The sequence below is a fragment of the Carcharodon carcharias genome, chromosome 23 (genome assembly GCF_017639515.1).
Source record: "Carcharodon carcharias isolate sCarCar2 chromosome 23, sCarCar2.pri, whole genome shotgun sequence".
Classification (NCBI taxonomy): domain Eukaryota; kingdom Metazoa; phylum Chordata; class Chondrichthyes; order Lamniformes; family Lamnidae; genus Carcharodon; species Carcharodon carcharias.
In genome coordinates, this window is record NC_054489.1 from 12,728,895 (window position 1) to 12,754,924 (window position 26,030).

Sequence of the window (26,030 nt, forward strand, 5' to 3'; positions counted from 1 at the left end):
CCAGTTCACACACTTGTGGTTAGGCATTTTAATGTTATTCTATAGCCATTCTATAATCCAGAAAATTTCGAAATCCAGGAATGACCTGGTCTTAAGCATTCCAGACCGGAGAGGTTACAGTATACTATGAAATGCTACAAAATCAAATTCAATTTTTTGATGATGGAAAAAAGATTCCCTGTTTAACATTAGCAATGAGATCACATTCAAAATACTAAACTGGGGTACTTTCAAAATTTGAATATCCCTGAGCAATTTCATCTTGTCGATTGATCTTAAGTGGAGCCTCATATGCGGCAACATCCAGTGGCAAAAATTTGAAACAGTTGAGCATCAGCCTAAAACAATTGCAGGTGACTAATGTCATGGATCATTCTCCTTCCTTACCCAGGTTAAGTTTTCTTTAATCCTGTAAATGATATCTCTTCTTACAAATGCCAGATCACAATCTGTCTGCAAAATTGGCCACTTAATGAAACTTGGGATCATAATTTTCTTCTAGTTACCCATTGGAGGAAGGTTTAAAAATCAAGGCTACTATTTTCTCCAATTTCCATTCAGGTTTCCACAGCTATATATGGAAGTGCAAGTAAATTATTCAATGGCATCATGTTCTACTACTGTCCTCATACAAAAGCAAAATACTGTGGATGCTGGAAATCGAAAATATCAGGAAATGCTGGAAATACTCAGCACGTCTGGCAGCGACGAGAGAAAAAGAGTTATTATTTTAGGTTGGTGACCTTTCATCAGCAATATCTTTCTTCCCAGATGGTGCATGACCTGCTGAGTATTTCCAGCATTTTCTGTTTTTACTTCTACTTTATCTTTTTTACTTATACCAAACCAGATCAGAATTTGCAAAAAATTGTGAAACAAAATACACCTTTCACTCTTAAAGTAAACTGTGCTTTTCAGGCACAGAACTCCCCAAACAATATATGCTGTGCAGTGACACATGGAAAACAAAAGAAAGGCCTTTACCGTGCTTCAAAATGCACTACAGATACCATCAGTCCTACGATAAAGGCAAAATACTGCAGATGCTGGAAATCTGAAACAAAAACAAAAAACACTGGCAAAACACAGCAGGTCTAACAGCATCTTTGGAGAGAAAGGCAGAGTTAACGTGTCGAGTTCGTATGACTCTTCTTCAGAAGAGCTAAAAAAAAAACTTAAGCTCTGAAGAAGATTCATACGGACTTGAAATGTTAATTCTGTCTTTCTCTCCACAGATGCTGTTAGACCTGCTGTGTTTTTCCAGCATTTTTTGTTTTTGTTACTGTCGGTCCTACCTTTTGTTGACCAGGTTTTTCATGTTACCCTCTGAAAGAAGCCCCAGTTTTCCACATTCCTGAAGCAGGAGACTGACACAGTCACAGCTATTGACAGGAAGGAGAAAAATACATTAATTCAATGCAGAAGATCGTTTAATAAAGCTCAACATCTACGCCATTCCCACTGCCTTCCCAGCACCAATCCCGAAATTTATCACCTTCCCCTAGGTTTTTCACATCATGCAACATTCTCTTTTCAAACTCAAACATCAGTTTGATGTCACATCAGATACCGGAAAACAGTGCGTGCAAATGCCACCCAGTTCAAGAGAATATGTGGCTTTCTTGTCCTCTAGCACTGTGGCTGTTTGTTGACGTTTCCAGTCTATGGTACAGTACGTCAAAATACCACTGCTGAATGTCACTGCTTTGTTTTTTAATCAAATAAGCTGTTAGCAACACAGACCTTTGTAATCATAAACAGTAAACTATGGAATGGTAGGGTATGGTTTTATGCCTACAGTTCATGAGACAGAAATCATTAGCCCCCTTCACCCTGCTGCTCCAGCCCTACATCTTTATTTTCTCCAGGCTTTGAGTACATTCATAAATATTTTAATGAGTGCATGAAAGAATGAATGAATGTTCTAATGATGAAAGCATTTACACTATGGCAGCTTACTTTGCAAATTTTATGCCCATCAGGGTGAGCAATGTTTATGCCAGGCAACGAAATACATGAAGCGTTCCCAAGTCTGGCTGAGCACATTTAGTTTCTTTGCCCCTCAATATGGTTCAGCTCAACCTCAGAAGAACATCTCCTAATACAACAATGTCAGTCTTCCCACTTCTTACATCTATGACCCGTTAATAATTTATAGTATGTAATGTGACATTTTATACGCTGGATTAATTACTATGTAGATTACATTGGACACTTAGCTCCAGTGAAGACCCTTGTCCCATCCCACTGATCCCAATGAACAATGTTCTACCCAACTGCACCATTCCAGTTTCATTCAATTTCATTTTTTTTTATAGAATTCTGCATTAAAACTCAAATTTCAAGATTATTACAGCTTTACTCCCTCTTGATTTTTAATGCAAACACTGACATTAAAAAATATTGTTAAATAATGACATAGCTTGTGAACATGGAAAACTAACGACTGGAAAAGAGCCCACGGTATCTGCTCAGTCCAAAAACAAAAAAAAAGTCTCTCAGCTGACACTCTCTCAAATATCTTTTCCAACTCCCCCTTAAATTTCTTTGAGCTATCTGCCTGCTCTGGCAGTCTATTTCCCACATTCACCATCCTCTGGATACTCTAATGTAAACTCTCAGTGCAACTTCTATCAGTTCATGCTTCCTGATTTTAAGAGCTTGTGGCAATCTATAGTAAACTGTGTGATTTCAACTTAAAGAATCTTGAATATTTGAATAATGCCTCCCTGGGTTTTGAATTTTTATAAAACTTTTAAATTATTTTTAAAATTTAAAATCATATATTCCCTGCACCTTTGAACACTGCATTTTCCAAATTCCCACCTCGCACGCACAGTGACATGTACCAGGCAAGTACAGTTTAGGGGAATATGAACAAACCCTTGGAAAGGTTTGCAAATTCACTTTCTACATTTAGTTAGCGCTGAAATAATTAAAACAGTACTGTTTTGGTGAAGCACGTTAGCTATTGAAACCTCACTTTCAGTCCTCCGTATCAATTAATATCTGCCAATCAGTAATTTTCATATTTCTTTGCAATACAATTGTCATTCCAAATTTTAGGATACAATTCATAACTCAGTGCATATTGCACTTTGACCACTAGATGGCAAAAAGTACCAGGAATCAAATAGATCAGTAACAAGTATAAATTCAGCGAGGCTGCATAATAGTGATGGCAGCTTTTCCAACAGATGACCAGAGATGTCATTAAGGCCAAGTGGTTAAGTGGCTGCAATTGCTCAGGCAATGTGTTCAAACTGTGGGGTTGTAGGGTTTCAAAAATTGCATGTTGGCATCAAAATCAGACATCCAGAACAGGTTGTCTCTCTCTTCCCAGTCTTTGAGTTTGTTACATACAAACCTTTTCATAGGATTATATGTGTACGTTCTGTTTACCATACATTGCCTTATGTGTCAGAAAATTTATGACACTGTTATGACACAACAGTTGATAAAGGCTGTTATTTAAAATCCCAGAGGAAAACTTTAAACAACTGGCAAAACCTATATTTTCAATTGGCAGGTTTGAGATGCAGCTCTAAGTTCAGGAATAAGACATTAGTTCTCGAGGTTTTATATCAAACTACATGGGACATTTATTAATTAACAAGTTAAGCATACATACATGGCTACAAATTACTGTCATAACTTTTTAACAAACTCCCAAATTAAGGTCCACTAAGGCAACAGCAACCCATAGACTTTAAACAGACACCAGGCAAAGCATTTTCACCTTACGAATTCAAAATGAGGTTCAGTTCACTTTGGTTCTTTTGCAGACAGTTGTAGGCTTACAGTTGCTTAGATGTCACATGCTTCTGTTCTGCACACACAAAACTGCTGTTATACCCAGCACTTCTCTTTGAATGTATATTCTCATTGTTATCACCAGGCCCTCTGAACTCCTTTCATAGTACCAATTTTATTAGTAATATAAACATATTGCTTGGTCTCTCCTAGCTAAGTGCAAGATTTCACTTCCACTCTTGAATGCTCTATTCAACAAAATGTAAATGTACCCTCTACCTCTGTTTACATCTCAAAACTACTGTACATCAAAGCACCCAGGCTAGCTGGCTTTAATCCAATTAACACATACAGACACACCCACAGGCTAAATCTCTATTTTAAAAAAATAATAATTTTCAATAACATACACATTAATAGCTTCATGACACATGATTCTGCATTGCCATTCACCCACCCCAACTACACTCTGTGCACAAGATAAACTTCAGCAGTTCAATTCAGCACTTCCTTTGCACAAATCCTCCCCAACTTGGAAACTGTACTTTACCCATTCATCCAGTATGAGAGAAGAATACAGCATTGCAATAAGTAAATTCAGGTCATAATTATTGAATTAACCTGTTTTAGGGTGGAGCAAGCGTCTTTCAACAGCTGAGAGTTAAAATTTTGAGAGAGAAAATTTTGGAAAAAAGAAAAGACACAACCACCACCCCAATGCACTAACACACCCATCACCCAATAAAAGACCAGACAGTAGCACCACCATGGAACATGGAGATGCCCAAAGTCCTGGTTGCACCTGAAAACTCTGACGCATCACTTACTTGCATCGCTGATCTGCTTTGTCCAGAAGTGGAGTAAGTTTGAGCAAAAACTCAAATGCAGTGTTCACATCTTCAGTAAAATCCTGCACCCAAACAAAGTAAGCACAGAATTCATCAAGCACCAAAGGGCATCAAATTATACTCTTGCTTAGGTCAGATTACATTGTTTTCATGGGGTAGGGAAGGGGAGGGGTACTCTTGGGGGAGGGGGAGTCTATAGTTCTGCCACTTGGACAAGAGGACAGACTTTAGTGAATGCATAAAACCACCACAGGCTCCTGCGATCTGAATTAAACAAGCACCAACTTAAGAATGTCTTTTAGCAAGGAGCCTGCAATGTTTGACAATGTCACTAACAAAAGACAAAGTGGTGGGACACATGAAAAGTTATTCAGCTAAGTTACGTGAGAACTATATGAAGCCATGGGTAGAACAAACCATTTATTTTCATTCAAAAGCCAGCACCTTCACTGCTTTTTTTTTAAGCATCAATGATACTTGGGCAGCAAATCGTGTGGTCAGGCAAGGTGTAGAGATTTCTGGGATATGTCACAACATAAAGTTCCTCTATGTTTTCCTCAGGATTTGAGGATCATTTATTAGAAATGTGGGCCAGACTAGATTGATTACCCTTTCAGAATTTTCTCTTTCTTTTTTCCACTTCTCTCTAACCCCATCCACAAACTAGGAAGAATATTTTTCTGCCTCCTTTGTGTTCTATTTGTTTCACTCTGCAATACCTCTTGATATATTCTCGTAGTCTTTAAGCTTATTTTGCGATAGCCTTTTTTTTGTTTAAAATGTGTCATTCTCAATAAGGTCTAAAGCACTTGCCCTAACACAAGGATGAAGCAGGAGCTGGTGTTGTGCGCCCCCATCAAATTGGTTTCTTGTAATCTGCCTAGTAGCTGCTTATTGTCAGGCTTGCTAGTTATACACCAGACTTGGGTGAATCAGTACTTAACAAAATAATTACAATAGGTACAAAATATGCCGCTATTTATTTACAGCCCAGTGACTCAAAACGATCAGCTCAGAGAAATAAAATTATTCCCATCAGATTGTGGGTGTGGTACAGCTAATTAGGAATTAAATGCAAGCCTTAAATTTATTTGTCGTTTCCAACTGGATCGTATCTAAAGTTAAGGAATTCTTGATCAGAAGATGCATGAAGGCCTGGTAAAATTCCCCTATAATGATCGCAGAATTTGAGGGTCACACATCAGAAACGTGGGTTAGACTATGTTGACTACTCTTTCAGATTTTTTGGTGTTAAGAAAAAGTGTTTTTTTAAGTGCGTTGTTCATGATTGGTTTCCATAATATGGGTTTGTGGATTCCTCCAGCAGCTACACCCACAAGTCGCTGGTAATGATGCTACAACACCAATATGCATTTGATCTAATAATTTCCCAGAATTGTGGTGAAATTCAAATCATTGTTTCACCCTACTGTTCATTTAGCCATGTCCAATCTTTCATAGCCAAATGGCGAGGGAGGAACCTATTATAGCCATTAATCTGCTCAATTAAAGATGGGATACACAGGCACAAACTGATGAAGCAGATACATAAGGGTCTATTCGCCAATCGATGAAAGTCATGTTCCCATGCTTAACACACTTGTGCTGAATTCCTCTGTGTGCTATTTACAGGCCAGCATTATTTGAAACGGGCTAACAAATAGCATTAAAAGAAATGCAGTATTGGTGCGTTAAATGGTCGTAGGGGCATTTCAGTAATCAAAAATATCCTACTGTGCCAAAACAGAGGGAATGCAGGTTTGACTCACACAAGTGATCTTTCTCTCACCACCATCACCCTCTCTCCCTCACTGCTCCTCTCAACTTTCCTCCAGTTGGTACTAAAATCAAAATGTGCCATCTTGCAGTCTATTCCCCCTAAGCTGTTCAAGTCAAGACCCATCATATTGTCTTCGAGTCATTCTTTTCCAGGATATCAACACTGTGAAATTCTTTACCTCCTTCAGTCCTTCTGGTGTTTACAACTCAAGCATGAGCTTCCACAACCACTGCTTCTTGACTTATTCTATTCTTTTTTAAATTAGGCAGTATTTTACACTGCGGGCTTAGGTCCGTCATCCAGGTTTGTCAACCTAAAAGCTAAACTCACCTGGCTACTGAGATTCACTAAATTACTGTGGAGGTGCAGAGAGAAAATGTTGACAAAAGTATAACCCAAAACAAAAAACAACTTACTTTATCTCCAAGAGGATATTTCTTAAGCTTCAATAATGCTTGTGGAATCTGCAAAGATTAGACACAAGGTAAGTTAAGCTGCCATCACTCCTTTCAGATAAGTTTACAGGAAATCTTTGAAATTCCAGACAAATAGTGCCTTCCAATCAAAAACATTATTTAAATCATTTCCATGGTCCCGAATGGAGCAAATTATAAGCTGACTTGATTTATTCACCATTCTTACCACAAGTTAAGTTTGTCTGATAGATGTCAGAAGCATTTCTTTCCATGGATGTGGGGAGTTGGGGGGAAGGTGGTGTGGGAAAGGTGTACCGGAAGAACTGTTAAAACCAGACACTGGAGGCACTTAAGAGTGAGATACAGTTATGGGAAAACATGATAGCATTCTGGAAAGATGAGATGAAATGGGCCAAGGGGCTAATCAATAGTGCTGTGTATATCCTGGCTGAATTATCAGACTACCAAGTGTGTCACTTCGGATCAACTTGGTTCCTTCTCCATCTGTTATGCATGTCGAACCAAAAAGTGGCAGATGGAATATAATGTGGGAAAATGTGAGGTTATGCACTTTGGCGGGAAGAATAGAGGAGCTGAATATTATTTAAATGGAGAAAGACTGCAGAAGGCTGCAGCACAGAGGGATTTGGGAGTCCTTGTGCATGAATCCCAAAAAACTAACATACAAGTTCAACAGGTAATAAGGAAGGCAAATGGAATGCTGGCCTTTATTTCAAAGGGAATGGAATATAAAAATAGGGAAGTCTTGCTAAAACAATACAATGCACTAGTTAGGCCACACCTAGAATACTGTGAACAGTTTTGGTCCCCTTATCTAATGAAAGATATACTAGTATTGGAGGCAGTCCACAGATGGTTCACTAGGTTAATTCTGGGTATGGAGGGATTTTCTTATGAGGCGAGTATGAGTAGGTTGGACCTGTACTTATTGGAGTTTAGAAGAATGAGAGGCGACCTTATTAAAACATCTTAAGATTCTTAGGGGGCTTGACAGGGTAGATGCTGAGAGGTCATTTCTCCTTGTAGGAGAGTCTAGGACCAGAGGGAATAATCTCAGAGTAGGGGGTCGCCCATTTAAAACAGAGATGAGGAGGAATTTCTTCTCTGAGGGTAGTTAATCTGTGGAATTCTTTACTGCAGAGGGCTGTAGAAGCTGGGTTGTTATGTATATTCAAGGCTGAGATAGACAGATTTTTAATCATAAGGGAGTCAAGGGTTATGGGGAAAGGCAGGAAGTGGAGTTGAGGATTATCAGATAAGCCATGGTCTCATCGAATGGCGGAGCAGACTCGATGGGCCAAATGCTCCTATGTCCTACGGTCTTAACAGTCCCTGCCACAGTGTCATTCTGGCACAGAAGGAAGCCGATCAAGTCCATACCAGCTCTCTATAGAGCAATCCAACCCCTTTCTCCACTCTCCCAAGGAGGTAAGCCAGTGCATGGAGCTTTGAAGACTCACCAGGCAGACATCAGGTAACTCATCCTACTGAAAGAGTGAACAGTTCAACTCATCAGAAATTGGCTGAATGCATTTCCTCCAATATGCTCATGTGCCCTCACAACTCAAAAAAAAATGTTTACAAATGATAGAAATTTAGACTTATGCTATCATAAAGAATGAAATAGGCCATTTGGCCACATCCTGCTTCATGCTAAGATCATGGTTTATCACCGATTTCAACTCCATATTTCTACATTATCTCCATAGCCTTAAATATAAATATTCTGCTTAACCAAGGATAGAGTATACAACATACATCCTAATTTATGCATCTGAATAAACATAATGCAAATGGGAAACATATCATACTTATATCTCAATTCTACATACAGCTAAATATTATAGTATGCTAGTGCATGATAAATCTGCATATTCATGAAAGTAACATTGACTGCAACTTGTAAAAGCACAAATATATTTTCCAGACATCAGATCTTTTGTACTATTAAGCAGCCCTGTTCAGATTTTTTTTGGCCAACAAAGATGGCAAAAGATCAATTTTTGAACTGGGCATAAGTAATCAAATAGATTTACTGTACTTCTAAATGCCAAACTGAGCTGTTTAACAAAATTCCATGTATAGCTGGTGTGGGGTAATACTATAGCTTGCATACATCCTGTTCCTCTGTAACATTGCCACACAGTTGATCTGCGGGACCAGGAATTGCGGCAAGGAAAACAGCATGCTGTGTCCTTAAAATCCAGCAGAGTCTTTTTAAAAAATAAAAATCAATATAAATTAACTGAGTCATGAAATGAAAGGTGATATCTTTACCTTGAGGAATGTGAATGCCGTCCACTTTAACTCTTCTGTTCCTTCCGGGGATTCAATAAGACCCACAAAACAGGCCTTCCAGATCTCCAGTAAAAAGAGAGGTGAGGGGATTCGCTAAGAAAGAGAAAAGGGACAGTTAAAGCTCCCTAAGAGTAGTGTATGTTTAGGATAAAATGCCCTCTGATCAAAATCACAGCACTGGAAGCATTTTGATTCTCCAACATCTAGCGTCTCAATACAGACGATACCACAGTGACAACTGCACCTTGCTCAACCCAAATGCTCTATGCATCAATCTACAGTAAGGGTATGAACAGGCATACGTGACCAAACAAGCAATGGAGCTCTATAACTGGAGTTCTGCTAGGATCATATATTTCTCTTACAATGACATTTAGTGTGTTTGGATTGAAGGAGCATGTATCTGTGGCACCAACTATCTGAATTTAGGCTGCTATGACTGGCTCCTTTACAGCAGTGGCACAATGATAGGTTTGTGGGGTGAAGGAGCTAAATTTAATAACAGAGCTAACACATTCGTTTCAATCTTCTATAGTAGAATATGGACTGCAGCAGATCAAGAAGGTGGCTCACTACCATCTTCTCAAGGGCAATGAGTTAGCCAGCGACACCCATGTCCTGTGAAAGAATAAAATAAAACTCCAGGAAATCTATCCAGAATAATAACCTTACTCAATGCTGACTGGTTGCATTCATATTTGTTTTCATAATGCTTTCCTAATCCAATTACCTGCACGATCCACAAGTTATTACACTGTTACGTCCTGACTATTTTGTCCTTTGTTGATCAAATCTCAAAAGATCACTTTGAATACAGCCCCTGACCCCAGAATCTGTACACAAGCTGTTTGAATAATTGGCCAAATAGTCTTCCCTGTTCCCAAACATCATGTTCTTGTATGGACATCAAAATCAAGATGTGGGGAAAAGTGATAATTGCCCTTGGTAACGATGCTGTACTTAAAACAAATCTCCTTAGCAGTTAATGACATAGAGCTTTATTTGTGAAGCATTAACGTGTTTGACCCCATATTAACGTGGAACAATTTTGGAAACTTGTTTAACAACATGATAACAGGTTGGCAACAATACCCGTTATTTCGATATGAGAGTAATCTTTAAATTCCACTGGATTCCAGCTACCTGCATCCTTTTCACCATGATCAGCTGTTCCACGAGCGACTGGGTGTCAGATGTTAGGTTCAGAGTCCCTTCCAACATGATTAGAGCATGAACAGTGGGGAATTCCATCTTAGTATTTTGCTCGGACTGAGCTGTTATGACTGGAATACTGGAAACAAGTTATACAGCTTAATATGGGATTCAAAAACACAGCACTTAAACAACTTTGTGACTTTTAGACAGATTCCAAATATCCAAAAATAAATTATTCATATCACAGTATAATGAAGACTGAAGTGGTCTTATATGAGTTTTGAAGAAATGCCTCAAACACTAGTCAAATAACTTTCCCTCAATGTTCAAAAAATATCTGACAACAAAGTCAAGGTTAAGATCATAATATACAGAATTGTCAAAGCTAGTTAGCCACATCCTAATGACCAAAGGAAATCCTAAAAAGGTGAAAATATATTAAAAAAGAGCTTTAACTGCATGTGGATTGTTTTGAACAATGGTATTGTATTGAATCAAATATTTCATGATAGAACAGGTGCAATAAAACTGCTTTGGTCTCTACTCTAAGTAACATTCAGAGCTTATTTGGTTAGACATAAGCAAAAATGTCACAGCCTGAAAGCATCTACGACTAAAATTTTTCAAATAATTTTCATCCAATAATCTATTCTAAAGTTAATTCTTTAAAACACATCAACTGTGAATTTTTAATTTTGGGTTGAAAACAATAAACAGACATCAAAAGTTTTGCTAAAACTATGCTACTTCTGTGCTGCTTGATTTATAAGTAGAAAGAACTGCAATAATTAGTGTTCAGTTTTTGTAATAGGGAACATCAGCTGAAACTGCTTTATGAAAGGTTAAGTAAAAGGATTTTAGTTTTCACTGCTACTTACACAAAGGCAAAGAATGACTTGCATTTACATAGTGCCTTTCAAGACATCCCAAAGCACTCTAATGCAAATTAAGTACTTTTGAAGTATACTCATTGCTGTAGTGAAGGAAATGAAGCAGCCAATTTGCACACAACAGGGTCCCACAAACAGACCTGAGATAATTTGTTTTAGTGATGTTGGTTGAGGGATAAGTATTGGCTAGAACACAGGGGGAATAACCTTCCCTGCTCTTCTTCAAATATCACACCGTATCACACGTTCCTGGAATGGGGCTTGAACTCTCAACATTCTGACTCAGAGGTGAAGGCGCTATCCACTGACCCACAGGGGGCAAGTATTATGGTCTGCTACACTTAAACCCACAGTCCCTTAATCTTTTTGTGTTGCACTTCCGTAACGCTCAAGATCATGAAATTTCATCCCAGCGTGCAGCATCCTCAGTCCATCTTCCCCTTCAATTATGTTAGGTACAAGTTAAATTGTAATTCTGGCTTCAAATCCAAGTGAAGACAGGACAACTGGAAGTGGGACTAGCAGGTTGGCGTAATAGAAAAAGGGGCCAGCCTTACCTTTTAACCAATCCAATGCATTCTTCTAGCCTCAGTCTAAGCTGCTGATTGCTTATCTTGTTGTGGTTTTCTGTAAGCTTTATCAGTGCCTGTTCCATATTAGTCCATGTAACTTAAGGGGCAGAATAAAATAAAAAGTTTCAGTTTCTTTCCAAGAGCCCTCTTAATGTTCGCTAACTAGCTGTGTACCAATCACAACACCCAGTCACTGAAACAGTCACTTAACCTGTACATCTCAAGATCATGTTACATATTACTTGCATGACAGAAACATAGAAACTAGGAGGAGTAGGCCATTTGGCCCTTCGAGCCTACTCCACCATTCATTACGATCATGGCTGATCATCCAACTCAATAGCTTGCTCCGTTTTCTCCCCATACCCTTTGATCCCTTTCGCCCCAAGAGCTATATCTGTAGAAACATGATGGATGAGACACTAAGATAAGTTATATGAGCAAAAATAGCATTAAATTGTAGAACCTTGCATATAACCTTGATTAACACCTGGAATAGTGTATGCATTTTTGGGTCCCCTTACCTTAGGAAGGATATTATTACCATAGAGGGTGTGCAATGGAATTTCACCAGATATTTCCCTGGGATGGCGGCACTGTCCTATTTAGAAATATTGGGGAAAGTGGGCCTGTATTCAAAGAATGAGAGGTGATCTCGTTGAAACCTACAAAATACTAAAATGGCTAGACAGAGTAGAAGCAGGTAAGATGTTTCCCCTGGTTGGGGAGTCTAGAACCAAGAGATACAATTTCAGAACAAGGATGAAACCAGTTAGAACCGAGATGAGAAGAGTTTTTATTCCCTCTCACGCAGAAATGTGTGAATGCTTGGAATTCTCTACCCCAGAGGGGTGTGGAAGCTCAGAGTATGTTTAAAGCAGAAATTAACAGATTTCTAAATACCAATAAGATAAATGGATATGGGGATAGTGAGGGGAAAAAGACATTAAAGTGGATGATAAGCCATGATCTTACTGAATGGCAGAGCAGGCTTGATGGGCTGAATGGCTGACTCCTGCTCCTATGTTCCTAAAGAGACAACTGCTCCCTCAAGTAACAATTCTTCAAAGTACAGAAGGGGATGAAGAGGATGGTGATTGAGGGACAAATAACAGTGACACTATTTGCAAGCTGGGAGTTTACTTTATTAGCTCATTGAAAGGCAGAAAGTAAATCAGTCATTAGCTAGTTGGCAGAGTGGAATTTTCCAGATTTACATCCAAGTAGGCTTTCATATCCAGTGCAGAAATAAATGGCAATTTTGCAAATATCTTCCCATTTACCCTAAGGTATGGTTCTATGGGTGCAAGATACTCTAGTTATTTTGTCCACAACCATTCATTATGCCTGAGTCTCAACAGTGAGTGCCTACAGGCTCTTCAATTGGGAGAGGGCATCAAAGCCAAGCCAAATCCTATTCTCAGCAGCATACACACCATTTCCCATCAAGCACCATTGGGATAGTGATCAGGAGAGGAAACAAAGATGGTCTTCCACCCATCTAACCCAGAGCCCCCAGCTGGTGCCTCTACTGTGTTCTGCTAATTCAGCAGCTTTGGGATTGAATCTTGTTGCCTTCTGGGCTGTACAGCTTAGTACCACACTGCTTGCTCCACTTATTCATTAAGCTCTCACGTGAGCAGTCTCATTTTAATTAAAGTGAAGTAAAGCACATAACTTGTGTGTCAGCAATTTAGCCTGGCACATGTACCTTGCTCTTCCAACCGTGCAATATGAAGAAGAGCCCTATTTTTCCTCCTGTTTACGGTCTTCTCAATCTGATTAATACAGAGTTGGAGCTGTTCTTCTCCAGAGGCTGTGTCTGACCCCTCCTTCAGCTTTTCAGTACAATAAGCAGCACACCTCAGCAACCACGCTAGTGTGCTCAGCAAGGATCGGCAAAGACTTATGCATTCTTCTGCTTTCCCATGGCAGCTGGAGGGTTAGAAAGCAACATTAGATTCCGACATATCTATGCAAAACTCTGAAAACAATCCAATTATATAGGAGTTGTGGGAATGTGAATTTCCAAGTCTGTCAAAATTATTACATCCTGGATACCTGGTTATTTGAAAAAAATATAAAACTGCAAATCTTGGAAATTTGAAACAAAACCTAGAAACGCTAGAAATACAGAGCAGGTTGGTCAGTGTCTGTGAAGAAAAAGGACAACTTATGATATTTTTGGCTCTTATTTTTCCAATCACTGTCTGCTCAAGGGTAAACACCTAAAACACCATAACTTGTTTTTTTTTTGTCTTCACAGATGCTGACTGAGCAGTGTATTTCCAGCATTTCCTGTTTTTAATTTACTGGGTAAATTGATTTCTGAGGAAAATTATATGAACAGAGGATCCAGGCAGAAGACCATGTAATACAGTGCAATGATTACACAGTCCCTAGGCCACTATATTTAGTACTGCAAAACAGAGTTTTGCCACACCAATAAAAGAGTTTGAACACCAGTTTTCTTTGGTGAAAAATGATCAAGCCACTCATCCGGACAAATTCAAAGTTAAATCAAAAAACACAATGCTCTCTTATATAACTCAATCCCCAATCAAAACAAGTTTGCAACTGATATGGAGCTAGGATATTTAGTGAGTTGTGTGAAAAACAATGGTAGAAAATTGCAAAGCCAGCAGAATAATGCCAAGAACAGTTTACAAAATTGAAGTGATGATCATAGTGATCCAGGAATGCCAGACGTTAAGGCTGTACATAAGTCATTATGCCAACTAGTACCCGGAAAAAGCAATCAAAAAGCTAATGTGATCTGGGCTTCATTGGAAGAGATATGAAATATAAAAGAAAGTGCTACTAAAATTACATACGACTGGACATGCCTCACATGAAATATTATAATCAATTTTGTGTCTCCTACTTTAGGAAATATACATAATTATGATCCCAGCTGATATTACCACTGGAAAAGCCTGATGCCAGAGTGGAACCCAGCTTGATAGATCCTAACTTTTAATTGTTTGTTTAGATATGTGGAGAGTGATTACTGAACAGATTCACCAGATTCAGCTAATGAACTTTTAACAAAAGGATAAAACATTTATTTAACAAGAAAAGATTAACTATATTACAATACTCCTTCACCCAAAACTACATCTTTACAGATATATACAGATTTGTAAGGGTAATGCAAGTTACAAAAGCTATCTTATACTCTAATGCCCACAGTAAGTACACAGTCCATGTAAACCAATAGGAAACCTGCAGCCAGGCATGCCATACTCTGAAACCAAGTGACAGATGCCATCTCAACCAGATGCTATGGATCTCTCTTCAAGACGCTTCCAGACGCTTGTCACACCGTGAGCCAATCAATCTTACTGAACTTTGTCTTTCACATGAGGGTTTTTAATCTTCACTTTCCAAGAACTTGCCTTGGAACCTTGTCTCAAACTGACGCTTTCTTTCAGATGCCTTCTGCAAGGGTTCACCTCCAAGGTTTCGAACTCTCCTTCCAATGTTCCTCTCCCATGGTCACCACATGCATTCAAGCTTTCTTCCACGCACTCTCCCATACTGACTCAGATGTCAACAGTGCACCACTGCTTCACATGCCCATAGCAAAGAGTTACAGGCCTTCAGTTGCCCCTTTGGATCTTCTGACTTCTCACACGCCTTTATATTGTTTTGACTCTGTTTCTTGCAGCTTGGAGCTTTAAGCTTGAAGTCTTTTGCTGCCTCTCACTCTTAACTTCACTTGACAGGACCTTTTCCAGGTTCCTGTCCTTCCTTTGACTTGAAGGTCTGCTTGGGACTGTCTCGTGTTCCACTCCTCTGGATTCTTGGAGACTTCCTTTTTTAGCTTGTTTTGCTATCTGTCCCCTTTGCTCCAGTCTCTCCCTGGCAGCTACTTTAAACCAACTTTAGCTTGGAATTGGTTATCTGAGTCTTCTAGGCTGCTTCTGCCTGGCAGCTGTCTTCAAAACCATCTGAACTCAAACAGCTTCCAAATCAAACTGCTGTTTCTAGTTTCTTGTGTGTAGGTCTTTGGGAGAGACCTGCCTCTCTGGACCCCTGTTGCTAGGAACAGCCCAGTTTTTCTGCTCCTGTGTTTCTTTCAATTCTCCTACAGTTGTAAATTCTCATTAGAAATGCAGGCACCTTTTAAAAGTGAAACTAAAACTCAACTTGATTTTTTTCTTAACATATAGATACAGAAACACAAATCAAACTTAAATATTAAAGCTAAAATTTATTCCTAACACCCACGAATACCAATAAAATTTACTTAAACTATCTCTATTTCCTAACAATATTGGATTTAGAGATAGCCTAGTGAACCATTATTGGACTATAAAATAGTTAAAGGTAGTATCAAACTGAAAGAAAAAGCTTATAATTGCACAAAGATGGGTGGCAGGTCAGAAGATTGGACAGGATATACAAACAGCAAAGGACGACTAAAAGAATAATGAGGGAAAAATTAGAGTATGAGAGAAAACTAGTTAGAAATATAAAGACAGATAGCAAGAGTTTCTATCAACATTAAAAAAGGAAAAAATTTAACAAAGTGAGTGTCGTGTCTATAGAAAGTAAGTGTGGGGAATTAATAATGGAAAATAAGGAGATGGCAGATGAATTGAATCGGTATTTTGCATCGGTCTTCACCATAGACGATATGAATAACATCTCAAATAGCTGTAAATCAGGAATTGGTGGTTGTGGGGGGGTGGGGGCCTCAAGAAAATCACAATCACCAGGGAAGTGGTACATAGCAAATTGTTAGAACTGCAGGCTGACAAGTCCCCAGATTCTGATGGACTTCATCCTAGGGCATCAAAAAAGTGGCTAGTGAGATAGCTGATCCATTGGTTTTAATTTTCCAAAATTCCCTAGATTCAGGGAAGGTTCCATTAGATTGGAAAATAGCAAATGTAACTCCTTTACTCAAAAAGGGAGACAGAAAGCGGGAAACTGCAGTCCAGTTAGCTTAAAATCTGTCATAGGGTGTCGGAGATTAATCACACCAAGGCATCATTAATATGTAGAAACCCCATTGTGCATGAGACAGCACACAAAAGAGCTACTGTACAGTCTCGTAGCAGAATACACACAGACCTGTCAAAAGCATTTTTACAGCCAATCAGTAAATTTTGCACAAACCTATTCGCTTATTTGCATAAGTTAACAGACCAATCCATATTTCAGTAAAATTTCATTTCCAGCACAACAGACATTGTGCTTACACAAATACTTATCATAATCCTGATTACATTGGCCTGAGAAAGAACAAAATGGAATGTCTCAGGGCTCATCCTACAACTGTGGTCAGACAAGATGGTATTGTTCTCAAGGCTGCAGTATTTTTCTCTTAGGCCTAGGCATATAATTCAACTTCCCCATTAACCCTTTTAGCACTAAATGGGTTCCCTGTAGTTGCCTAGGCCACCACAAGGGAAAATGTTAGAAGTTATTACTAAAGACGTTATAGTAAGGCACTTAGATAAATTCAAGGTAATGAGGCAGAGTCAACATAATTTTGTGAAAGGGAAATCATGTTTAACCAATTTATTGGAGTTCTTTGAGAAAGTAACATGTGCTGTGGATAAGTGCATGTGTTGTACTTGGATTTCAAGAACGCATTTGATAAGGTGCCACATCAAAGTTTATTGCAGAAAATAAAAGCTCATGGTGTAGGGGCTAACAAAGAGAGTAGGCAAAAATGGGTCATTTTCTGGTTGGCAAGATGTAATGAGTGGTGTGCCACAGGGATCAGTACTGGGGCCTCAACTTTGTACAGTTTATGTAAATGATTTAGATGAAGGGACAGAAGGTATGGTTGCTCGATTTGCTGATGATACAAAGATAGGTAGCAAAGTAAGCTACAAAGAGAACATACTGATGCGACAAAGGGATATAGATAGAATAAGTGAGTGGGCAAAGATCTGGCAAATGGAATATCATATGAGAAAATACAAAATTATCCATTTTGGCAGGAAGTGAGGCAGATGCCTACTCAGAAATAAATCCTGTAATTCCGTATTAAGGGACGTGGAGAAAGACTGGGAATTTAAATTTTAAAAAAGAGCTACCAAGGGAAACGCAATGGAAAAAGAACCAAAAAGAGTAACTCCTGATTTGTTTATCTTACTAAAAAAATTTTCTAAAAATTTTACAATGCTATCCGCTTATATACTGAACAGTGTGTTGTATATGTAAACCAGCCTGTGGGTGAAGCAGTTAAATCCAATTCACATTCCCTTTTCTGAGCTCATGTCTGTGCCTCGTGCTTAAAGTGTTTGCTGTTATGTCATGCATGTTATTACATTTCACATTATCTCCACGCTTTAAAATCTCAGATCAGATTTCCTCAGCCATCTTTTCTCCAGCGCAAACACTTTCAGGTTTCTTGATCTCTCCTCATTGCTTAACTGCTCAACCCCAGGTGTCAGCTTAGTTGGCCTCCTACCTATCTTCTCCAAAGCGGCACTTTTCACTTCGTGCTCAAAAGGCAGACAGGTACTGGAGTGGAGAGAAGAACAAATTAAGTGCATGAACCACTACTGACCTGAGTCGATCACAGAACATGTCCATTAGTTCCAGCAGAGCTTTAACACACAGTTCTCTGGAGTAATCTTCGAACTGAAATACAATAGATGTTTATTCACTAAATATAATAACCTTCAAGAAACATAGAAAATAGGAAGAGTAGACCATTCAGCCCCTTGAGCCTGCTCCACCATTCAATATGATCGTGGCTGATCCTCTATTTCAATGCCATACTCCCGCTCTCTCCACATAGCCCTTGATGCCTTTAGTGTCTAGAAATCTATTTCCTTCTTAAATGTGACTTGGTCTCCATAGCCTTCTGTAGAAGAGAATTCCACAGGTTCACCACCCTCTGAGTGAAGAAATTACTCCCCGTCTCAGTCCTGAATGGTCTATCCAATATCATCAGACTGTGACCCCTTGTTCTAGGAGCCCCCCCAACCTGAGGAAACATTATTCCTCCATCCAGTCTGTCCAGCCCTGTCAGAATTTTATACATTTCAATGAGATTCCCTCTAATTCTTCTAAACTCCAGTGAATACAGGCCTAGTCAACCCAATCTCTCCTCACACAACAATCCTACCATCCCAGGAATCAGTCTGGTGAACCTTTGCTGCACTCCCTCTATGACGAGCATATCTTTCCTTAGGTAAGGAGACCAAAATGGCGCACAATACTCCAGGTGTGGTCTCACCAAGCCCTGTACAGCTAGAGTAAGACATCCTTGCTCCTGTACTTAATTCCTCTTGCAATGAAGGCCAACATACAATTTGCATTCCTAACTGCTCACTGCACCTGCATGCTTGCTTTCAATGACTGGTGTACAAGGACACCTAGGTCCCTTTGTACAGCAACATTTCTCAATCTATCACCATTTAAACAATACTCAGCCACTCTGTTTTTCCTGCCGAAATGTCCTGTTATCACATCCTTCATAATAGTCCAGCATTTTCCCTACTACTGACATTAGGCTAACCAGTCTGTAATTCCCTGTTTTCTTCCTCCCTCCTTTTTTAAAATATTGGGGTTACATTTGCCACCCTCCAATCTGCCGGGACTGCTCCAGCATTTAGGAAGATGACAACCAACTATTTCCATGGCCGCCTCCTTTAGTAGCCTGGGATGTAGAATTATCATGCCCTGGAGATTTATCAGCTTTCAGTCCCATTAATTTCTCCAGCACAATTTTTTTTAGTAATACTAATTTCATTCAACTCCTCCTCACTAGACTCTTGGGTCCCTAGTATTTCTGGGAAGTTTTTTGTGCCTTCTTCCATGAAGAAGAAACTAAAGTAGCTGTTTAATTGCTCTGCCATTTCCTTATTCTCCATTAGAAATTCTCCCATTGCAGACTGTAAGGGACCTACATTTGACTTCACTAATCTTTTTCTTTTTACATACTAATAGAAACTTTTACAGTCCGCTTTTATGTTCCTTGCAAGTTTACTCTCATATTCTATTTTACCCCTCAGTCGATTTCTTGGTCTCCTTCGCTGAATTCTCAACTGCTCCCAATCCTCGGACTTGCTACTTTTTCTAGCAACTTGATATGACTCCTCTTTGGATCTAATACTATCCTTAATTTCTTTTGTTAGCCATGGTTTTGTGTTTTTGCACCAGAAAGGAATGTATAACTGCTGCATTAATTCCTTAAATATTAATCATTGCCTATCCACCATCATGCCTTTTAATGAAGTTTCCCAATCTATCATAGCCAACTCACCCCTCATACTTTCATAGTTTTGTATGTTTAGGTTTAGGACTGGATTGGACTGCTTCACTTCCCATCCTTGTGGAGAATTCTATCATGTTATGGTCACTGTTCCCTAAAGGACCCTGCACAATATTATTAATTAACCCCTTCTCATTGCACAATATCAAATCTAGGTTAGCCTGTTCCCTAGATGGCTCCTTGACGCACTGGTCTAAAAAAACATCTCATACACACGCCAGGAATTCATTCGTCACAGTATTGTTGCTAATTTGGTTTGCCCAGTCTATATGTAGATCAAAGTCATCCATGGTTACTGTAGCTCCCTTGTTACACATAACTCTAATTTCCTGTTTAATGCCACCCCTGACCTTACCACTATTGTTTGGAGGCCTAGACAACTCCCACCAAGGTTTTCCTCCTGTTGTTGCTTGTCAGCTCCACCTAGACTGATTCCAGATCTTGATTTTCTGAGCCAATATCCTTTCTCACCATTGCACTGATGTCATCCTTTACCAACAATGTCACGTGACATCCCTTTCCTTTTTGCCTGCTCTTCCTAAATATCGAATACCCTTGGATATTCACTTCCCAGCCTTGGTCACCCTGCAGCCATGTCTCTGTAATCGCAATCTTATCGCATCTGTTTACATCTATTTGTGCCGTTAATTCCTCTACCTTGTAGCAAATGCTCTGTGCATTCAGATGCAGTGCTTTTAGCCTTGTCTTTTTAATTTTTTTTTGCACTATGGCCATTTTTGCTGCTGGCCCTTGTTTCCTCAGCCTTCCACTTTTGCTTTTTACTTTTCTATCTTTCATTTATATCTTTGCTTCCCACTCGTCTCCCCCCCAACTCAGGTTCCCATCCCCCACCACTCCAGTTTAAACCCTCCCCCACAGTATTACTGAATGCCCCTACAAGGATACTGAGCCCGGTACTGCTGGGGTACAACCCGCCCAGTTTGTACAGGTCCCATCTTCCCTAGAATCGGTCCCAATGTCTCAGGGATCTAAATCCCTCCCTCCTATATCATCTCTCCAGCCATGCGTTTATCTGGTCTATTTTCCTATTCCTGATCTCACTGGCACGTGGCGCTGGGAGTAATCCTGAGATTACTATCTTGGAGTCCTGTTTTTTAATTTATTTCCTAGCTCCCTATATTCTGCTTCCAGGACCTCATCCCTCTTTTTAACTGTCGTTGGTACCGATATGGACCACAGCCTCTGGCTGTTCACCCTCTCCTATCAGAATGCCCTGCAGCTGCTCAGTGACATCCTTGACCCTGGCACCAGGGAGGCAGCATTCCATCCTAGTGTCACATCTGTGGCCGCAGAAACGTATATCAGTTCTCCTTATGATAGAATCCCTCATCACTATTGCTCTCCCACTCTTTTTTCTCCCTCCTTGCAACTGAGCCACTCATGGCGCCATGGACTCCTGTTGCATTCGTCTGAGAAACCATCAACAACATATAATACAAATGGCTCTTTTTACACTTTACACTTTTTTATTACAATTTTCACTTGTATGTTTGCCCACTGTAAGTTCAAATAGATGATGAAAGAAGGAAAATAATTTTCTTTATAAATTAACAATAGAAAATGCTGGTTCATTAGCAATGGGCCCTCTTAACTTTGCTGTGTGCAGATTACTTTGTTGCATGTCAAGTGTGGCCACGCTTGCACATGTTAAAGGAAGATCTGTTGTGCACAGTCGGTTTTAGGAACATAGGGCTTAGGAGCAAGAGGAGGACAGTCAGTCCTCTGAGCCTGCTCCACCATTCAATAAGATCATGGTTGAACTGGCTGTAGTCTCAACTCCAATTTCCCATCTGCCCCCATAACCCTAGACTATTTAGCTATCAAAAATTTAACTCTGCTTTGAAAGTATTCAATGACCCATCCTCTATTGCTTTCTGCAGAAGGTCATTAGAAATTAGGATCCTGAAAGAAAAATAATTCTCCTCATTTCAGTCCTAAAAAGAGAGATCTCTCTTATTTTCAAACTATGTTCCCTACTTGTAATCTCCCCCACAAGAGGAAATATCCTCCCGGTATCCACCCTATCAATTCCCCTCGGGATCTGATATGTTTCAGTAAGATCACCTCTCATTCTTCTAAACTCCAATGGGTATAGGCCCAACCTGTTCAACCCTTCTTCATAAGATAAGCCCTTCATCCCAAGAATGAGTCAAGCGAACCTTCTCTGAACTGCTTCTAATGCAATTAAATCTTTTTTCAAATAAAGAGACCAAAACTGTACACAGTACCCCAGGTGTGGTCTTACCAAGACTCTGTACAGCTGCAGTAAAACTTCCTTACTTTAATATTCCATTCCCCTTGCAATAAACACCAGCATTCAATTTGTCTTCTTAATCACTTGCTGTACCTGCATACTAACTTTTTGTGATTCATGTACCAAGACACCTAGATCGTTCTGTACCACTGAGTTCGGCAATCTTTCTTCATTTAAATAATATACTGCTTTCCTATTCTTCCTGCCAAAGTGGGCGAGTTCGCATTTTCCCACATTATATTCCATCTGCCAAATTTTTAACCATTCACTTAACCTGTCTATATCCCTTTGTCAGCTCTATTCCTGCTCTTGACAACTTACTTTCCCTACCTATGTTGGTGTCAATCGCAAAATTAGCTGCCATACATTCAGTCCATTCATCCAAGTCATTGATATATCCTGTAAATAATTTAGGTCCCAGCACTGATCCCTGTGGCACTCCATTAGTTATAGTCTGCCAACCCAAAAAAAGGCCCATCTATCCCCATTCTCTGCTGCCTGTTTGTTAACCGATCCCTTACCTATGTTAATATGCTACCCCCTACACCATGTGCTCTTATCTTGTGTAGTAACCTTTGATGTGTCACCTTATCAAATGCTTTTTGGAAATCCAGGCACACCACATATCCACCTTGCTTGTTACTTCCTCAAAAAGTTCCAATAGATTAGTTGAACACGATTTCCCTTTCACAAAGCCATGTTGATGCTGCCTGACCAAATTATGACTTTCTAAGTATCCTGCTAGAACATTCTTATTAATAATGGATTCTAGCCATTTCCCTATGACAAATGATAGGCTAAATGGCCTATAATTTCCCACTTTCTGTCTCCCTCCTTTCTTTAATGAAGGTGTTACATTGGTTATTTTCCAATCTGCTGGGACCCTTCTAGAATCTAAGGAATTTTGGAAGATTATAATCAATATCTCTGCTAACTCTACAGCCACTTCTTTTAAGACCCTAGGACGCAGGCCATCTGTTCCTGGGGGACTTGTCAGCCTTTCAGTCTAACAGTTTTCCCAGCACCTTTTCCCTGCTGTTGGTGATTGTTTAAGTTCTTCCCTCCTGGTCACCTCTTGATTTTCAAGTATTTTTGGGAAGTTTTCTAAAGACAGACACAAAATAGCTGTTCAACGCCTCTGCCATTTCCAGGTTTTTCATTATCAATTCCTCAGATTTACCATCTGGAGGACCAACATTAGCTTTAGTTACTCTTTTCCTTTTAAAATACTTGTAGAAACTCTTACTAACTGTTTTTATATTACGAATTAGCTTTCCTCATACTCTACTTTCTTCCTCTATTTTATTTTTTTAAATCATTCTTTGCTGGTTCTTAAAATCTGACCAATCTTTTGGCCTACCACTAATCTTTGTAGATAATAATAACTTCCTTATTTAGCCGCAGATGATGCATCCTTTTCACGGGGATCAATCTTTGCTGAGCATTATTAAATATCTCCTTAAAAGTTTGCCATTACATCTCTACTGTCCTATCTTTTAACCTATTTTCACAGTTCACTTTAGCTAGCTCTGCCTTCATTCCCTATAATTATCTTTATTCAGATTCACTAGCTTTAGACCCACACTCCTCCCCCTCAAACTGAAGGTGTAATTCTATGATGTTACGATCATTGTCACTGAGAGGCTCCTTGACCATAAGTTTGTTAGGAATATATAGCTTTAAGTTTAATATATATTTTGTATTTAGGTGTTAATAAAGGTGAAATCTGGTTTTAGTTTCATTTAGAGGTTTTTGTGAGCTGGGTGCCAGGGTGTCTAGGGCCCTGTTTGTATGTGTGCATTTCTAATTAGGTCTTATAACTTTTGAAGCGAAGAGATGGATTACCAAGGGGTTAGAAGTGAAGCTAAAAAAAATGTAGAAAAGAACTGTGCTGTTGCCTAGCAACAGGAGACACAGAGAGACAGGGAAACACAGAATGGCAGTCAGTGTGTACCCCAGAGAACACAGGCCAAAGGTCTAATCTCTCTAATAAGAAATCCTGCAAGTCTGCTGAGTTTATGGAACTCATGTATTTGCTCTGAAATCGAAGTAACTGAGTTTATATTGCGGTTATTGGGTGTCTCAGGGAGAGATACCAGCTGAAGAAAAGCATCTAGTAAATGCTCAGCAGTCCAGCAGCAGAAAAATGTTTGAAACTGAGCTAACCCATGCAAGAAACCTTGGTGTTGAGACAGTGGTAAATCTTCACTGGGCTTTTGTGTTTGTAAGGGTTGTTAGGATAAAAGGAATAGTATGAATCTGAATTATTTTCTGGTATCTGTACTGAAATCTTTCCAGCCTTTTTGTCTAGTGTAATATAGTTCATTTTCTATTGTTTAATAAACATTTTATTCTTTAACAGTATAATGACAGGCTCTTGTGAATGTGTTCAGTAACTGACCTCCACAGTTGCTAAAGAAAACAAAGTTAAAATCTACCAAGCCAGGTTTCACTCTGGGATCTGACTTGCCAGTAGTAACATCAGCTAGGATAATAACAGATTAATCCTGTTTCATTGCTCATTATCAGGTCTAGAATAGCCTGCTCCTTGGTCACCCTGCAACCATGTCTATGTTATGGCTATCAGGTCATACATACTTATTTCTATCCGTGATAACAATTCATTCGCTTTGTTACGAATGCTGCATGCAATCAGGTAGAGCCTTTAACTCTGTTTTTTATCCATTTTGCAATCTCTGGCCTTATCTGCTGGTTCAGTCTTAAGTTTGTACTCTTTATCCCTTCCTGCCACACTCTAGTTATCATTACCCAAATCACTACCCTGTACTATTATCTCATTGTTTCCCTTTAATTTATCACATCTCCTCTCACATGATCCCTATTCCCCACTATTTAGCTTAGTTTAAAGATCTCTCTACTGTCCTTTAGTTCACAGTGCAGCATGTTGAGAACTTCTATATGGCTTGAGAGGGAACAATGTTCATCAGTATCTGAGGAGACTGACACATGTATTGTGTGTAAAGCCTTAATCAGAAATGAAAACTAATGGATAAAATAGTCCCCATAATAGGGGTAAATAAAAACTAGGGGGGGGGGGGGGTGGTGGTGGTGGTTGAGGAGAATAATTTGTACTCATCAAGAGTCAGGTAAAAAAATGGGAATGAGGTGAAAACTGGTAGATGGTACACTGCATACATAAATCAACTTGGAATGGCAATGGAAAGGCAGAAGTGTGTATTCATGCATACACACTCGGCTGCTTCAAAGTGGTGGGCTATGAAATAGAAGAGTGAAAAATATAAGAAAATGAAGCCATTTCCTAAGCTTTGAAATCTATATTAGAATTATAGAAATTTACAGCACAGGAGACCATTCAGCCCATCATGCCCACACCAGCCAACAAGGAGCCATAAAGCCTAATCCCATTTTCCAACTGTTGTAGGTTACGGCACTTCAAACATCCAAGTACTTTTAAAGTATTATAAGGGTTCCTCTTGTACCACCCTTAGTATGCAGTGCATTTCAGATCCCCATCGCTCGCTGCGTGAAAACATTTTCCCTCAAATCTCCTATTAACCTTCCTACCTCTTACTGCAAGTCCATGCAACTCCAGCTGTGGCCTAGCTCGTTTTATACAGTTTCACCATAATATCGCTGTTCTTATATTCTATGCTTTGGCTAATAAAGACAAGTTTCCTGTATACCATCTTATGCATCTTATCTACCTGTCCAGCCACCTTCAGGAAACTGTGAACATACACATCAAGTCCCTCTGTTCTTCTATACTTCTCAGTATTCTACCAATTATTGTGTATT

At 39.3% G+C, this 26,030-nt stretch overlaps 1 protein-coding gene across 2 annotated transcripts in view; it reads right to left on the reverse strand.

Moving 5' to 3' along the window:
- med24 (mediator complex subunit 24) overlaps positions 1–26,030 on the reverse strand; it is a 74,217-nt gene that overhangs the window by 41,256 nt on the left and 6,931 nt on the right. For both annotated transcript variants that reach the window (XR_005946689.1, XM_041217613.1), the window contains exons 5-12: positions 18,266–18,339; positions 13,445–13,668; positions 11,719–11,830; positions 10,260–10,407; positions 9,096–9,209; positions 6,798–6,845; positions 4,581–4,663; positions 1,296–1,382 (exon numbers count right to left, since the gene is read on the reverse strand). Coding sequence is in view for 1 of the 2 variants with exons in the window: in XM_041217613.1 (XP_041073547.1) it covers positions 1,296–1,382; positions 4,581–4,663; positions 6,798–6,845; positions 9,096–9,209; positions 10,260–10,407; positions 11,719–11,830; positions 13,445–13,668; positions 18,266–18,339 (890 nt within the window). In the remaining variant the exon portion in view is untranslated. The remainder of the gene's footprint in view (positions 1–1,295; positions 1,383–4,580; positions 4,664–6,797; positions 6,846–9,095; positions 9,210–10,259; positions 10,408–11,718; positions 11,831–13,444; positions 13,669–18,265; positions 18,340–26,030) is intronic.